The following is a 17,581-nucleotide window of genomic DNA, read 5'->3' on the forward strand; positions in this document are numbered from 1 at the left end:
ACTGGAATAAAATATTATTTTCGTCAAATATGAAACAAATGTATATGAAACTTTATCATCGAATTTTAGTGCTTTATGATAACAAAATTGTAAACTCGGAATAAATATCGATAGCAAACGTGCAAAATAATGACGATCTAGCCGGATATTGAAATATTTTACCAGAAACAACAAATATTTTCAAAAGAATGTGCAAAAGGGAACCCGGTTACCCGATTACTGACATAAGGGTTAAGAAGAAATGAGTTACATTAATATTTTAATATTATTAATGTACATATATTAATACATATTTTAATATTAGTAGATCATTTACGAAATCTGTACATATTGCAAGGGATTAAATAAGTGTAGGATAAACAAAGAAAAATGGTTGAGAATCTCTGGCCTAATGACTGCTGGCGAATATCAGCGTGTTCTTAAATGGCACACGTTACGGTGAAGTGTCACACTGTCTACGCAAATCGAATTTTACGAGGCAGAATCCCAACGGGTCGAAGTGCATCGCCGACACTAGGGGATGCCACGCAATACGCCGGTCTTCGGCATGACGGAAGCTGAATTCCATAGGGAGTCCAAGCTTTTGGCGACTTAGCTAGGCGACCCTGGCTGGCCTTGGATAGTGCGGCGTAGCCTGGTGGAGGGTGGCGAGAGGGTTTGCAGGAGGTGGCGCGGTAGGTGATAGTGGACGGAGGGTTAACGTGAAAGAGGAAAAAGGCCGGGATACACAGGGGGGCGGAGTAACGGCCGAGAGTTGCCGGCAGAACAGATCCCGTGCTATCGTCGGCAGACGTATAGCCCCTTGGCCTTTGAGGGCTTCGCGAAAAAGAATCGTATACAGAGAGGGCGAAGGCAAAAATCGTCCGAGAGTGCACAGTTTCCACAAATAACCATAGTATTTTACAGTTCTTCACGGTCGCAGCCATAACTGCCCGGGTCACACGGCATCATAAATTGCGACTCGTATTTTCTTCCGTGTCGGATATCGTGGAAACAGTGTTAACTCGGATTTGGTAACTCGTACTGGCGATCGTTAGCCGAGAAAACTCTGTCGGGCCGCTATTTTATTCTTCAGGCCGGCGAAACTAGCCTGTTGTTAGTTAATAATCACAGCGACAGTCGTCGGCGCGGAGTGCTCGAGGTCCACTCCCGTTTCGGGTGCTTAATTCGAAGACGATTTTGTAACTTTCGCAGGGCAAAGGGGCATTCGCAAAAGTTATAACGAGGACGCTCTGACTTTTGATGAGAATGGCTCGGACAACGAAGCGTATCCTGCTCCCATCCCCCTACTGCGTTACGAAAATTGAAACGGGCGTCCCGCTAATTTCCATCGTTCCACGTTCGATCCAATCTTATCATTTTATTCTGATTACCGCCATCGCCCGTGTGTCGCCGCTAATTAACTCCCTACGTATGCTGTTCCAAGTGGCGCGGAGAAAAGGGAGGCTGACGTTTCGCGACATGCTCTTAGCGTCAGGGGCGACTTAAGTCCCGTAAAGCTACCGGTTCCAGCTACCTTCATCTATTACAGGTCGCCGGTTCTATCGTCATCCCTGTTCAATAATTTCGATAACCGGGGGGTGGCAAGAAGAAAACCGGGCGCCATAGGCAAGCAAAAAAGAAGGATTCCGCCGCGATACAAATGGCCGGGACAGTTGGACGGTAGCACGGGATCGGGGGAGCGGCGTGCGCTGCGTAAACTCATTTACATGAAAAGAATGTAGATCGTTCGGGACAGAGCAATTTAGACGATCGCTATACATAACTCCGCCGTATCGGGCACGTTTTAAAAGTAGACAGCTCGCTCGACTTCCGTTAAATCGCGCTCACAATCAGTCGTTGCAATCGACGAATTGCGGTTGTGCCGCCCCTGGGATCCTCTCGGTCGGGGCCGTAGGGGAGTAACCAGCGGGCCTCCCCTCTCCGGCCGCGAGCCAGCTTGTCCGACGGCAAGTTCGCGAAGTTGTATACGTGCATACATCTCTGCGAGCTGTCGGCTGTGGAAGTCGAGTGGTCGGCCGCGGGCCTGTGTGGGTGTGCATCTTCGAACAAGCCCCGCCGGTGTGTAGCCTAGGTGTTCGAACGTGTTCGGGGAGGTGTAGCGGAGGTATAGCGTGCAGAGTTCGACGATCGGCCGACGGCGGCGTGGCGGTCTGCCCCATGCGTCTCACGGCTCACGGCACAGACTCCGCGCAGCCGTAGCGCCATCGCGTTTCGCTCTCGGCTACTTTCTCGGCACGGTGGTGCGGGTCGTGATCAGGCGACAGTTTGCCCTCCGTGCCTGGACGGGGCGGGTGTGATCACGTTTCTCGTTGCGCCGGACCACGTTTACCGAGGCCCTATCGCGTGAAAATAAGTGACTTTGACATCGCCGCGCGCTCCTTCGACCGCCGCTATTGTCCCATTCCCATTCGAACTCGACACATGAGGAGGAAACCTATCGGCGCCAAAGCGGAACCGGAGACGAACGCATCAGGACCGGCAACGGAAAAGGAAAAGCCAACGGCAACCGATCGAGGAATGAGACCGCGAGATACGACTGTCCGTAATCGCACGTCGGTACGCGCGATATGACGCGATGATCCCCGAGGTGTTCGTCCCATCCGTCTTGACTACGTTACACGTGAATTCGCGCTGTCCCCTCTCCGATAGTGTGTATACGGTGTGAGAGCGAAGTGTTTTGGAGCCAGGAAAATCAAAATAGAAAAGCCGAGCAGAGGGAAAGAGCGAGCGAGCGAGAGGGAGAGAGAGAGAGCGAGAGAGGGTGAGAAAGAGAGAGAGAGTTGTTTTGGTTGTTTTATCGCGCGCTCCTCGCACGGAAGTCATGGGTGATGTGTGCAAGCTAGTTAGTGACCAGCTCGTGGAGGATACACCCGCGGACAGAAGAAAAATCGACCTGACCACACCGCTCGCCGAGGTAAGTCTCTCGACTTATCTTCTCGTTAGTTACGTTCACCTTGCCCTGTGTTTGTCATTCGTTCATGTACTTACCGCGTCCCGCGTTCCCTCATCGTCTTCCGTAGCCAGTCCCGATCTTGGAAGTTTAAGGATTGGATCACGGCCGCAGGCATCAAGAGTGGAAGGGAGATGGACCAACGCTGGGGGGAACCTAACCAGTGGATGAGAGAATGAGAGGGAAAGAGATGCCACGCCATTGTCGTGTATCAATGCTTTTCGTTTTCTTCGTATTCTTCGTCGCTGTCTGCCCTCCTCCTCTGGACCGTGCCCGCGCTTTCTCCTACGCTTCGTAGCTATTTCTTCCTTTCGCCTAGTTACGCTGGATAAAGGACTCGCTGTCACCGCGCTCGTCTTTCTTTCGACTATCGCTACGGGCGTGAGGGTACCTCATATTTCGGATCGGGTCGCGGTTCTGGAAGTTTGTACGGTTCGGATGCTCGACTCGTTTCAATTACAACTTCGAGTACCCGAAACCGCGGTACAAACTTTCCCGTTTCCGAGCCGAACCCGAGCTCGAAATGTCGGGTACCCGATTTTTAACCATTTTTCGGTACTTAAACTTCACGAACTTTGGGGACCTCGACCCGACTCCAGCCCGAAATATTTTGCGCTCGCGCTTTCTAACCTTTCGGTTTGTAAATGTCGTCGGGTACATTCCTGCTATTTATATCACGTTTCTTCTCTGATTCTTTCTCGCGCCAAACGAGCATGACACTCCGAAACTCGCGGTGAATTGAAATGTGAGCGACTAGCGTGTTCGAACGATAATAACGTAATAACGGTCGGCGACGGCTCGCGTTTTAAACGGTGTATTCGGCTCGCGTGCACGCGGGTCACAGATTAAGCCGGGATCGTCTTTTTTGGCGCGATCGAATTGTCAGTCGCGACGGCGAGTGCGGAACCGCGGGCAAAGACTGCTCGAGAGTGTCAAACTCAGCTGACGTAGAGCGTGCTCGAGATATTCGATACGATTCATCGATTATCGAAACGGACCGTGTTCCGTGGCTTTGAACAAGCGAACGCGGTCCGTTCATAATTCGTTTTTTTTTTTTTGTTGTTTTCAAATTGCTTCTACCCCAGTGTTTCCTGCGTAAATGCTTTTTCAGAAGTGGGAATGTTTAACAAACCCGAATGATACGGCATTGTCGAATGCCAAGGACGTATTTGTTTGCCACTGATCTCGCGTAATGGAATAATTATCATTTATGAATTATTATCGAGCACGTGCATAACACCGATGATTATGCAATGCCAAACGTTGAAATCGGCACATATGCGGTTGGATGTTAAATAAAAAAACTGATTTGACAATTGTATGAAGATCGTTGATTTGTTTTAAAATTAATCATGTTCGCATCGACAGCCGTTTAATAATTAGGTTTAATCGAAGATTATGTAGTATCTACGTGATGCTATAAAATGTTGAACGCAACCTTGTATTATGGAAGTTCTTACTGTCCTGGAAATGTTTTATGTTTAATGTTGATACCAAAAATGAAAAATAAAACTGCACGATTTTTTCGCTTTACGTTTGAAGTTCTTGGATATTGAACAGGATTCAGTAAAAAAATCTCGGTAGTTAAAAGTAAAAGATTCTGTAGAGAGATAGAGAAAGAGAACGAAGATTTTTACTGTTAATGGATAAATTAATTTCAAATGAAAATCATTTACAAGCTATATTCCGCTCGTTATACTATAAAAATAAAGTGTTCTTAAATAGCAACAATTATACAAAAAAATCGTGAAGACAAGATATAGTTATTATAACAGAAGAGTACGAGCTAAACGTATTCGCAAATTTAGTAGTACATATAACTTGTCGTAAAAACCGAAGTGAATTTATTACGTTCTTCATCCTTAATTTACGGATTTTATGCATCTATTGTGATCTAGATTGTCTACTGTAATAAAAGCCCCGATACTCGTGCAATAAAAAGTTTACTACACATCGATAAAGTTCTTATTTCATACCGACCTTGACAAAACAACAATCCCAACTACCATAATTCAATGTAATTATAAATTAACATAAAAGTCCTCCAACCATTTGTTATGTCCCTGCTAACACAAAATAATCTAATTCAAACCTCTGTATCCAACACGAATGATATCTAATTCCACATCTCCCTCGTAGCAGCGCATTTATCGACGCTAATTCAGCGGAACACAACAGCGTCGAGGCAATTCGTATCGCGGATGTCGTTTCTCATATTTTCACGATATCGCTTACACTTCGCCTCGCTTCTCCGGCTAGGATTTCTTAATCGTTAATTGTACGACAGATTTCTTCAATCTCAGATTCCACAGGGCTGCGTATTCCGGCACGAGGTGTATTCGTGACCGTCGCGTCGCGTAGTGTCGCACAGTGGGGCATTTACTCCGAAAAAAAGCGGTAGAAAACATTTTCTGACTGAAATCATATATTCATGTTGAACTTTTTGATATTTTATGATAAGACATTATATACGTGTACTTGCGAACATTGAACAGGTTGCAGATTCTATTTTTGAACAACATTTATAAACAAATATATGATTGTAAAAAGTCAGTGTTGAACCAGTTATCAACTCGTGAACAACGAATTAGCAACTAATGCGCAACAAATAATTAAAAAATTATAAAAAATGCCTAGCATTTAATAGTAGCCAATTTTTGTAAGAGAAAGTTAAAACCCTCGCCTTTAAAATATGATCAAAATAACCTTGCGACACTCACAATTAAAAATGAAATATAACTTAAAAAATATGAGCTTAATTAAAATAAATACAACAATTACAAATAGTATGAACAGTTTCGGTTGATTTGGAGATAGGCCACTTTGAAGCTGCATAGTCATGTTCAAAATGAACAAATGGTACAAAAATCATGATAAATTATATAACGTATATCTTGAATTAACTATTTGTGAACAAATTGTTTATTATGAAGATACTGTTATACAATGATATTTTTCCCCGTTTTGGGGGGGTGAATGCCCTACTGAGCGTCGCGTCACCGCAATGAGGCCAAACGCGATTCTATAAACTATTCCTACAATAAAAAGTTAATTCGCATATAGTTTGTCGGGAATATGGATTGTGATTTAGCATGTCTTTTTTTTACCATTCATTCATACGAATTGTCTAAGTTAATCGTAAGAAATGTAAGTCGGATAACAGTGTCTTTCCTCTTTTAATAATTTCAATTTGTTGTGAAGTGGTTTCTGAAGTGGTCCATCTCGAAATCGTTCCGAAATAAAATCGTCGTTTACAATTGTGTTATTTCTGTTTAGTTAAATAAAAAGTGACAGAATCAGGATACCTAGAATGTTCATGAATTACACCAAATGTCGTTTTTATATCTCTGCTGCCTTTTCAGTTACACATAACTGAGTATGCTTACATTTAGCTTTATTTTTTAATTATGAATGCAGTGAAATGCGGTGTTCGTTTCAGTCGCGTTATGTAAACTGAAGCTTCATTAAAAAACAACCAGCTGCCAAAAGCTACAGCGAAGTAATCGCACATCGGATTACGCTCGCGTCTCGGTACCCCAAGCATTATTTGAATATATAAACGTGAATATAAATTAATAAAATCTAAAGATTAGTTCTTAATTAGTTATTACTACTGTGTCAAATTGTTTCTCATTTGTTTATAATTTTTTAAGCGTTTGCTGTGTATTATTTATTAATTGTTCACGAGTCGTTAACTGTTTTGACATTTATGTATTCAATGTACGTATTTCATAATTATATATTTTTTCATATATGTTGTTAAAAATATATGTCGTTCTGCAACTTATTCAATGTTCATAAGCGCACAAAATATTAATACGTTGTACATAAATGCATAATTTCGGTCGGAAAATATTTTTTACCGCTTCTGGGTGACTCTGGCACCGCTGTGCTTCGTCGGTTCAAAAACGATAATTCTCCGCGCAGCGTAAAAAGGCATAATAGCTTCTACTAAGCGATCCGAGATTGTGAAGAGGCATGCAAAGTATCCCAAGTAGCCGGAGTTATTCGAGGCTTACGATTGCGTTTTCAAATTACTGTACTCCGTTTCCCTGGCGCGGTTGTCGCTCGTGGAGTAGGAGGCGGGCCACGGAAGGAGCGGCGGGGGCGGAGGCGAGATCTTGTTTCTTAACGGCGCATAATAATTATCGTGTTGTCGCATACCGGCGGGGCTTCAAGAAGTTTATTACACCGGCGGAACGGGGCTCGTTGAATATTCGACCAGGGACGGCTGCATTGTGAATTCCGCGGCGCGATCGTCAAAAATTGCACGGCCAGGAACAACGTTCCCCCGTCGCTGGGGAATCCGTAATACTGCCGATCAAATATTAATCCGTACGATGTTCAGTGTTCGGTTAACAATAGCGCGGGATTCGTCTTGCGTTATATCAATATTAATTGCCTCATCACCGTGTTATCGGCACCTCGGAGAGTTCCGCTGGTAGGAAAACGTACTCGAAACCTCGGATCTTCGATGAAGAATGTTAATTGCCGGGGGGGACGATAAGCATATTCAATCGACCCCCCGTGTGCTCTCGTCTCGCTTTATTCTACGATGGTGTTTTCCCGAATTAATCAGAGCGGCCGTTTGATCGACGCGAATCGAATACGTTCGGGCAGATGTCCGCGCCGCGTCGAGTGCCTTGTAAAACTACAACCGTTGAAATTTGCGAAGTGCGAATACGTGATTCCTATCTCGCCGTTCGCTCTCCGTCGGGGCAATGCCATTTATTCGGCAGAAGTGAACGAGAGCGCCGCTCTCGCACGCTTAGTTCGGTGATAAACACGTCCGCGCGATTGTGTTCGACCGTACACGGTGACCAGATAACGATTGACTGGTAGGTACGTATCGTATTACCGAGACTGATACGACTTTTCGACTGGTGATAATATGAGCCACGCTTATTAAGCCGCGTTCTCACTAAACACAGGATTTCGTATAAGCGGCAGACGTAAACGGCTGAACGTATGCGTTCGCCGTTTATGATTAGACGCAACGTTCGCACGCAAATGATATTTTTTGCCAGCGTCGGACGCGTTCGAACCGTCGCATCTGTTTTATATGATTTGCCTACGATGCATTTATTATTCTGTGTATTACCGTCATCGGACAGAATAGTGTGTGAAATGGATCGAAATTTACTTGCACTTTCGCTACTGCTGAAAGGAGAAGACGACGAAGAAATTAATTGTGTCGAGAATATTTTGACAAAAGAAAAAAGAAGAAAGATTGAGAGTGTATGTAAAAAGCGAGATGATTAATAAGAGAACATTTACTGAATAATGAGCATACAAATAGGCACTATTTTTAGATCGATTAAAGAACAAGTAAGTTTTATTTTAACTCTTATTGGCAACAATCCTTTAGACATTTTTATACGTAAACGTTGAAAGTAACCACAATGCGTTTGCGTCCAGACTGCTTCCGAAGCAGACTATTTTTACTTTTAACGTATTAAATAAAAATTGGTTCTGTATTCGTATTGTTATAAAAGGGAGAACAAGAAAAAACCACTCGCATAACGTTCGCGTAATTAAAAATTAAAGAAATGTACCGTGACGTACGACTCAAATAAATTCAACTTACGAGAGAACAACGGGAATTGGTAAATCGATAACGTCGAACAAGCTATGGCATGTTATAGCCCTTGAGGTACTAAGTAAGGACATAAACATTTTACGCGCTTCCTCTCGGGTACAACAGAGGAAACCATCCCCCTAAGTTGACGTTAATCAATCCTGTATCGTGTAGACCATACTCCATGTAGTATTTAAAAAAAGAAATCGCGAATGTTCTTACTTTTAATTTTACTTTACATTACTTTAATTTTAGTTTAATTTTAATTTTAACTTTTAATGTAAACATAATATTAAAGTTTTACATATTTTTGTATTTTGTATATAAACTTATCATTAAAATTAAGTGACTTGATAATATTTTATTAATTGACATGTTCGTATTCAGTATGTACAAGAAAATGTGTTCATATATTTATTTACTCTTCACATTTCTATTTTGTTATGTTCGATGTCCAAATTCCTTCACATTCTCCGTTTGTGTTTTCGAATTAAATAATTGACTCGAATGCAATCAAATGATCTCTGTTTATCCGATCTGAATTTTGCAACTGCATACGGTGATTTAAAAGCCTTTAGATTAAAAAGCTCATGCTCTCCTCTCTAAAAAAAAATAACCGCGGCGTAAGAGATAGCATCGTAGCAGTAAAAGCAGTTATATACATCCGGTGATAAAAAAAGGGCAGAATGTGTTCATATCTTTTACTGTTTTGTTAGAGGCGCTTAATAAATGAAATTTACCGCACCCTTCACGGGAAGTATCTCAAAGAGGAGGGGAATCGCCTACGTGTGTTCATAATTTAATTAAAAAATCTAGATACGGCTAACATTCTTGACTTCGCGGAAAAAGAAAAGCTAAATTCCCACGACAATCCATTGTAGCTGGGAATTGTCTTTCTCGTATTCCGAAGATTCTAGATTGATCTATCTGATAACAACCTCGTGTAAAATGTTTCTCGCCTTACTCGTTACTTCTACGATACCACATCGTCGATCAATTCAGCACATCGATTTATCAATTCGCGTGGTTCCCTTGTTATTAATTCTTTACAAAATCTGTCAGGAACAATTTCGATCCTATCTCGAATCTGATAATCCGTTGAATTATAATTCGTTCTCATGTTTTTCTGTGGACTTACTGATTGCCACACGTGCCAAGCAGTAGAGCAATAGAAAGGGACATCTGTCCTCTTTCCGCTTCACTATCCTTCATAGATCGACAGCTGCATAATTCCTATCTTTTTCTAAGCATTTCTCTACTCTGTCTAGCCAACACGCATGATAGGACAATGCACTTCTGGAACAAGTTTCTAACCATTTCTGTACCAACTAAAATGAGGAAATATAGCAAAAGAAATACCTACTTAATTTGTACAATTAACATACACAACATTACATTAATTTGTACCATAAATCGTACAGAACATCAATTTGTACAATAATTCGTTTCGCACATGCGTTGCCTTAATTCTGACATGAGAAGACCGGAAAATCGTTTTGGAACTTTATTTCGATTTGGAAGAGATGAATAACGTTCAGATTCAGCTGATTATGCATGAAATCTCTCGAACGAGTCTGTCTCGCGTTATAGCGCAAGAGATTAAAACAAGTTATTCTGCTTTTCAGTCTTTCATGAACACAAACGCGCCAGTTAACACGTAAAGCCAGTCGGCAATTAGTCTATAACACGATCCGTTGAAATTTCTGGACAGCAGCCATACGACTTTGAAAGCCGCGCGCTATGAAAGGCCACTGGAAAAAGTTGTGTGATCGGAAAAGCCACTGGCTTGCTTCCGCACGACAAATGGACCCGCTCAAGCAGCGAAGCCAATGCAGTGTGAATGCTGCTTTAGATTCCGAGACGTTTCTTATCAACCGTCGTCGAAGGCCTCGCGTTTAACCGTGAATTAGGTTAACTCGGACTAATTTCTGCCCCCACACGCTAACGTCGGGCATAATAGAATTAACGCATGGGAAGGGCTCTCTCCCTTCTTTCTTTCTTCCTTCTTTTTTTTACGTTCCCTCCCGGGGGGAAATTACACCTGAAGCTCAGGGGGGTAAATAGAAATGAAATGGAACGAAATGATGGCGTATTATCTCGCATTAACGCACGCAGTGGCACCCCACGGGGCCAGGGGTTGGTGCGTATGCCGCTCGCATATGTCACTTATGAGCTTTCCGCATTGAAGATTCCACGTTTAAGACCGCACATGGCGCTCTCGTGATTGTCGCCCGTGGGACTTTTGTAACGGTAGAATAGTAACTTTAATAACGCGTAATTAGCGGCCGAGGGACGGCAGGTTTCCACCCATCTGCTTCGAGGACTTTGACAAAATTACGGTTCTCTGCATCGGTATTTTTGTTGGTGCAACCCAACCTATTAGATTAATAACCTACGAATAACCTAGGGACTCCAGGAAGTCTTCGTACACTATATTTTCGTTCTCGACAAATTAGCGATATTATGTTTAAATTATTAAATGAGTAATGGTACTTGGAAGCAGCAAACAGATTAGGAGAAATCGAGCGTAGCAATATACAGAACTGTAATTCTTTCAATATTGAAGCCAATGATCTGAATTGTTCTGAGATGTTAATCCGTTTTCGACGAAGTGACGATATTTTAACGGTTACTATCAAAGTGCGCATTTTCTGTGTTTATGACAAAAATGAATAATTCATTCAAAATTGAACCCAACGAACTGAATATTTTTGAAGATGATAGACCGATGAAAAAGCATCATCGTTTCATTTTTATTGTTCTTGCAACCAATTGTAATTTCTGTCAATATTTTTGTACTCATTCTCTAGTAAACTAAATAATCCAATACCTTAAAAACAGTCGTTTGGCTCAAATTGAAGAAAAGTTGCCGCCTTTTGAAACGTGTCCGAATATTATCGTGTATTCAATGTATCAATTTCGGCATATTAAAATCATGGAAAGAAGAAAATGATTTCAAATACGGCCCCGTTCCTTACAATTATAATGCAAACAATGTTTATTTTGCATATTGATCCCGCAGTCTAATTATACAATTTTATAAATACCAGAAGCTTCTACTTTTGTCATGCATCGTTCATTTTCATGTAACATGACTTTGCATAATATGCTAACAAACTCTGTGATGATCAACTTTCTTAATTACTACCTTATTCGAGTCAAGTTTATTAACTTCTACAAGACAACAAATTATTACTTTTTGTTGTATTTTGATATTAATTATTATATCTTAAAATATTAATTATTTCATGATTCAATAAACTTCAAAGCATTGTATTATCATGTATTACAGTGTAATTTCCAAAGATGTGCACGTATTGTGTAAGTTTTTGTAAACGGGAATTAATGTGTACGGGAATTAAAGTTTAATGAAATAAACGATGTCTACAATCTACGTGTTAGTCAAAGTGTCAAGAGGAAAAATAATAAATTAAGGTATTGAAACGGCCATTTGTTTCTCTCTAATCTCGTTGGTCGCGCTTCCAGTCTCCGTCGCGATTGGTTCGGCGAGTCAGTGATGTTATAATTTACGGTCCGAAATGGTAATATGGATAAGTTAATAACATGTGTATGCGCATGGTATTCGACAGGATCGCTACTGCTACTATTCATCGTCGAAACGTTGCCTGGGGAAGATTACCGATGGTGTATTACGAAACAGTTTATTACGAAGTGACGGTTTAATCGTAAGACTAATTAAATTATCTTACATTAGTTGTTAATCAATCTGCACTCTGGTAATTATTCGCACGTAGAATACAGCACTAGGGTGTTAAAAACGTAACAGTGATTTCATCAATATCACTTTACATACCGCTTCAAACTTTTTGCAATATTTTTATCAATATACATCTTCTAGAATTGTAATAGTTACAACAATAAATATATGAAGTAATAATTATAACGACTTCACAGTGTTTCACCAAATACGGTAATTTATCCCTAATTCATGCTCAAATTGCGTACAAAAATGGACAATTTGACAACTATAAAAACGAGACGCAAAGCTCGAATAATTGTATCTTCTATTCCCAAGTTGTCCATATTTGTTCGCAATCTGAACGCGAATCAAGGAGAAATTGCAAACAAAAGATATCTTGCATAACGAGTAATTAAAAAGATTTGTTTCCTTATCGTGCTTGAAAAATCAGGTTTGGCTTTAATATTTTTAATGACTATCTTATAAATTACTGTATGCTTCCATATTCCATAAATTCAATCATTTCGAACGATTTTCGTAATTTTGTACTATTTGTATGTTTGCACGTTTTATATACATCCATATAATTTACATAATTATGAAAAGTGCTTTCATATCATACAGTATGGTACAAAAATTATCCGAATATCATAAATAGATAAGTGAATTTCAATTTGTAATATTGACGAAATATCTCGTATGAAATAATTAATTAAGAAATGAAATAGCGATGAAATAATTTTGTATAAATATAAAAAGAATAGTATAACGTGTACAGTATTAATCATGGAACGATGCTGTATTAAGTATCCGTGTCTCGGGACTATATTTGGCCAAGAAGAGCAGACTTGGCCAAGGGGAGTAAATCCTAAGTGTTTTTCTTCTCCATTAATTACAAGCGAGGAACGGATTCCTGACACGAAATATCAAAGCTCTAAACCAGGATTAGCGACGATTAACTGACGCAGTGCTACTGTACAATCATCTCTCGATTTATGAGCCACATTTTATGTACAATAAACAATACGTCTGTTTACACAGTGTATTTTACCGGCTTCACGTTTTACGTTGTCAGAAAACATTACGCTCTATGAAATTTATTGCAATTATTCTACAGCGAGCGAGCAGAAGCGTATAAATCAAAAAAGCACATTTGACCTTTTGTACTCGGAGAATTTTCTCACATCGCCTAACAGTAATAAAATGATGTAACGTTGGAAATAATTACTGAAAATTACTCAACGGGTTAAGATCAGGTGTTAGATCTTAGACATAACAGTTGATTACGTATATTTTCCGAAACACTACAGTAAATTCTCGTATAATGCGATATACCTTCTAATCCTTAACACTTGAAAGTTTTTTCTGATAAATTAAAAAATTGTGATTTTGGTATACAAGGTCGAATTGAAATAAAAATCGCTATACTGTTGCGATATTCTATAGGAATTATTTATGTATTTTACATAATTACCTTGTAGTACGAACAAAATTAGAATAATTAAAAAGGAAAGGAACGCCAGAAGAAGTGTTACACAAAAATTTTCTCATCACAACAGGAATAATATTGCTATCGCGTATGAACGAAACATTTTCTTCTCCTTCTTGGCGTTTAGAGTCGAATCAACTGAGTCATTATCGATTAGATACTTGATGGTGTTTTCGACGTGCTTCTGGGTTGTTAAGACCGTCTCCCGTTCTGTTTCATGTAAATTAACGAAAGAAGTAATTTAATAAATTCGTTGCATGGTGTTGTGATCGTTAATTGCTGTCCGAATCGTTCAAAGTTACATTTCAACGTCTTCGTTCCAGTATAATTAGCTGTTCGATATTACATATTTTCATTATATTATGAAACAGTGACCGTAAAATTTTTGGCGCCATATAAGAACTCGTGTTGTGCAAGAGGAATTTTGGCGAAAATTATCACTTATACTCTTTTACCAGACCACCAGTGGTTATAATGTGTCAGTAAATATTTCGAGCGATGAGATTTTATACCCCAGAATCGTTTACAAAGAAAACGTTGACCATTTTGCAATACAATCCTGTTTTTTCCTGTTGGCATGTAAAATAAATATTTTTGTAACATAGATGCCTTTTTCTGTGACGTATTTTTTTTCCACTAGTGGATACCGCTTGAGCAATTTTCGACCGCGTAAAAAAATACATCGAACGCATGTTCTGTTTGAATTGAGAAACAAGTGTGCTTGAATATTTACTCTGCTGTGTATTACACACGTGCAGTTACGCGAATGCACGCGCAGAGCATATTCTTGAACTTTGATTGCAAGTTCGTTTCAATTTTCAGTTCGATTTTCAAATAAATGTCGCACCGATCCAACTAAAATACAAAGCAATAATCGTTTTTTATGCGAAACATTTTGGTAATTATTTTTATATTGAATACATTTGACTACGACCTCCGTTTCTCGTGTATAGAACAAACAGTAATAAATGAATTTTTAGTTTTCACTGTTGTTAAAGTTTCCCGTAAAATGACAGGATAATGAATTATATTGCACAGTTATCAGAATGTACCTTGGCTAAATGAATTCAATAATAATTGTTGTCCGCGCTGTTCATCAGTTCCTACAGAGTATACATTTTTCATCGGTAATGGTTATTCTCTTGCAACATTGATTTGCCATTTTGTACACATTTGGTAATCACAGTTTGAAATAAATTCGTATCAGATAATGAGTTCTTAGTACGAACAGTTTAGAAAATGTGATAAAAAATTTCTTATATCAAAATATACGAAATTGATAGGACTATAGGTCTATTTAGTCTTACAATGCTTCATTTGAAAACTTTCATTGAGTAATTGTTGAAAGTACGCATTTCTTGTATCAATTGCACACATACTTGCGTAATTGAATATATATATAGTCTAGAGAATATAAGGGAAAGAAATCAACATACAGCTTTACTATTAATGTCTTCATATTGTTACATACAAAATTGTTAAATATTAATTCAAACTTAATTCTTCTCTGCTTATCGGCTAGTTTTCTAGTGACCTATTTTCAGAATCCATTTTTAAAAATCTATGACCTTGAGCTAATTAAGCAAAGCGATCTAAATGGTTAAATAATTGTTTTCAAAAATTGCAACTGATTGGGATGATAACAAAATTAAAAATTAGAGTACCGGTTAATCGAGGTCACACTCTACTGCTTTCAACGTATTCAAATTATTAAAGAAGGAACGAACTTAATTTTGTGATGAAATTTTCAGTATGCATATGAGCTACCGAGATCCTGAAAACACATTTTACAAATTTTCGCTGTAGGTTCGGATAAAAAAATTGCAGAAACATCATTTTGTAATTTTCGTATCACCTCGATCAACTGCAATTTTTGAAAACAATTTTTCAACCATTGTCTACGATTCCAATTCATCTAATATACCAAACAAACTTAGATCGCTTGCCTCAATTAGGAAAAGTTATTCCGTTCCAACCTCTTGCTTTACGATCTATTTTCAAAGAAACGCGCGCGTGCAGACATTTTTATTCATCGCAACACTGTGCGAGGTCACAAAGTAACGCCAAACTATTTCTGTTTCCATTTAAATATATTTTGTATAAATGTTCACACTGTTTCCTTTATAATAGAACAGATTACTAAAGTAATATTAATGTAAAATAAAAATTGAAAAATATCCTTTTCAAGTTGCAACAGAATAAAGAAAATACGTTCTTAACATAATTGAATTAATTGTGAACGACATTTACAAACTACTTAAATTCCTTCTTAATATTGTTTATGTGCTAATAATTCGTTACAGTTATAACGACACGACTTTAGATAGAGAAAAGGCCAAGAGAATGCGTATATATCATAATAATTTTCTTGTTAACAGTTCGAAGAAATTTATACGATCTTTAAGCATCGAGCTTGGCACAGGGAATGGTTGCGGGCGGGACTCGTAATTTGCACTTAAGGAGTTAAAGCGTGTACGAATACACTTTGCACCGACTGTAGTAAACTTCCCGCGAAATCGGATTTAACCTTTGAACTATTAAAAATTCGTGAAAAAGAGGTGTACGTTCTCTTCCGAGTGAATGACCTCGCATGACCCCTTAAGGGATAGAATTATGCGGTCATTGAACAATCTACTCGGCAGGAAGTTAAAAAGCTTACCTTTCCCTTCGGTGTAACTTTCCATAAATTAGGTGAAAATAGGCAAGCGGGGAATACTTGGGTATCGACTATGTCTATGCCGAGGTGCATGTGGCGCAAGAGAGTCAGTGCCTACCTACGTGCCGAAGTACTCGCCGAGGACAAGCTAGACCGGTACTACCGCTTTTTCTCCTTTTCCATCTATCCTCGGTCTTCGTTCTTCGTGTACACGTACATTCGCATACAGAGAAACGTTCGTTCATTCTTTCTTCGGCAGGCAGCTCGGTCTCTTTTTCAATGGCTGCTGCTGCTCAACCAGTGTGCAGAAGCTCTCGGCGCTGTGTTCGCCCGTCTTTGTGTAACTCCGGGGCATAATAATTATCACGGGACGACGATTCAGTTATGAGTTCGATATCTCGGGTGCAGTTGGCTGCACGCGCAACCAATATCGTTGTCCTCGAAGGGAACGTCAAGAGTACGCGCTTTCGCTTCCACGCTTAAACTTCGTCTTATCGACTTCGAACGTATCGTCTTTGACCCGTATTCGGAATGCGACGCCGAGGATAGCGCAAGTTTTCGAACTGTGGCGTTATTGCGAGAACCGTTTCAATTAGCTGATATCTGGATCCCATTCCAATCACGATTTCGCCTTTTTTTCTCGGGCTAGATCATTTTGTTCCCAGCCTGCAGGCGAATTTAGTTCGGCAGCGTTGGAGTTTCTATGTTAATTGGCATACCGATATGTGCTCCTAGTTTGATTATGTTTAAATTAGATACTGCTGGATCGTTTTGGGATTGCTTTGGTTTTTTTCGCTTCCGCGAATGCTGAGTTTTGATGTGTGGACTCTACAAGATCATTTTAGAAATATTTAGGTTATTCCCACTACGATGAACAATTTTGACATTTAAATGAAATACTTCGAGTTCGTTTTATAAGCATGTGATTGCTAAATATTGAAATTGGATACAGATGCGTACAGAGCTGGGCAAAATTTTATTGGGATGACGAATCAGAGACAAAGGCTAACGAATGAAATTTATCCGAATTAGATTTTATTCGAATAAGAATTTGTTCATACACGAATTTATACGGAGAACAATCGATTCGAATAAAAATGACGGAACATGAAGTGTTATTCTCATAGTTTATCGATTTATTTCTTCCTTATTCCTTTTTAGAATTAATTTTTTTCCAAATGTTGCATCGAAAAATTTGTCACTTT

General features: G+C 39.5%; 1 protein-coding gene across 6 annotated transcripts in view; it reads left to right on the plus strand.

Annotated features, from left to right (window-relative positions):
• The first annotated feature begins 2,182 nt into the window (after positions 1-2,182).
• LOC117227984 (uncharacterized) overlaps positions 2,183-17,581 on the plus strand; it is a 736,131-nt gene continuing 720,732 nt past the window's right edge. For 2 of the 6 annotated variants that reach the window (XM_076527154.1, XM_076527158.1), the window contains exon 1: positions 2,184-2,917. In XM_076527154.1, coding sequence (XP_076383269.1) covers positions 2,825-2,917 — 93 coding nt within the window. In that variant the 5' untranslated portion in view covers positions 2,184-2,824. Of the gene's footprint in view, positions 2,918-17,581 lie in introns of all 6 variants that reach the window. The other 4 variants (XM_076527157.1, XM_076527156.1, XM_076527155.1 and 1 more) reach the window with 3 other exon arrangements.

Source organism: Megalopta genalis, chromosome 17 (genome assembly GCF_051020955.1).
Source record: "Megalopta genalis isolate 19385.01 chromosome 17, iyMegGena1_principal, whole genome shotgun sequence".
Classification (NCBI taxonomy): domain Eukaryota; kingdom Metazoa; phylum Arthropoda; class Insecta; order Hymenoptera; family Halictidae; genus Megalopta; species Megalopta genalis.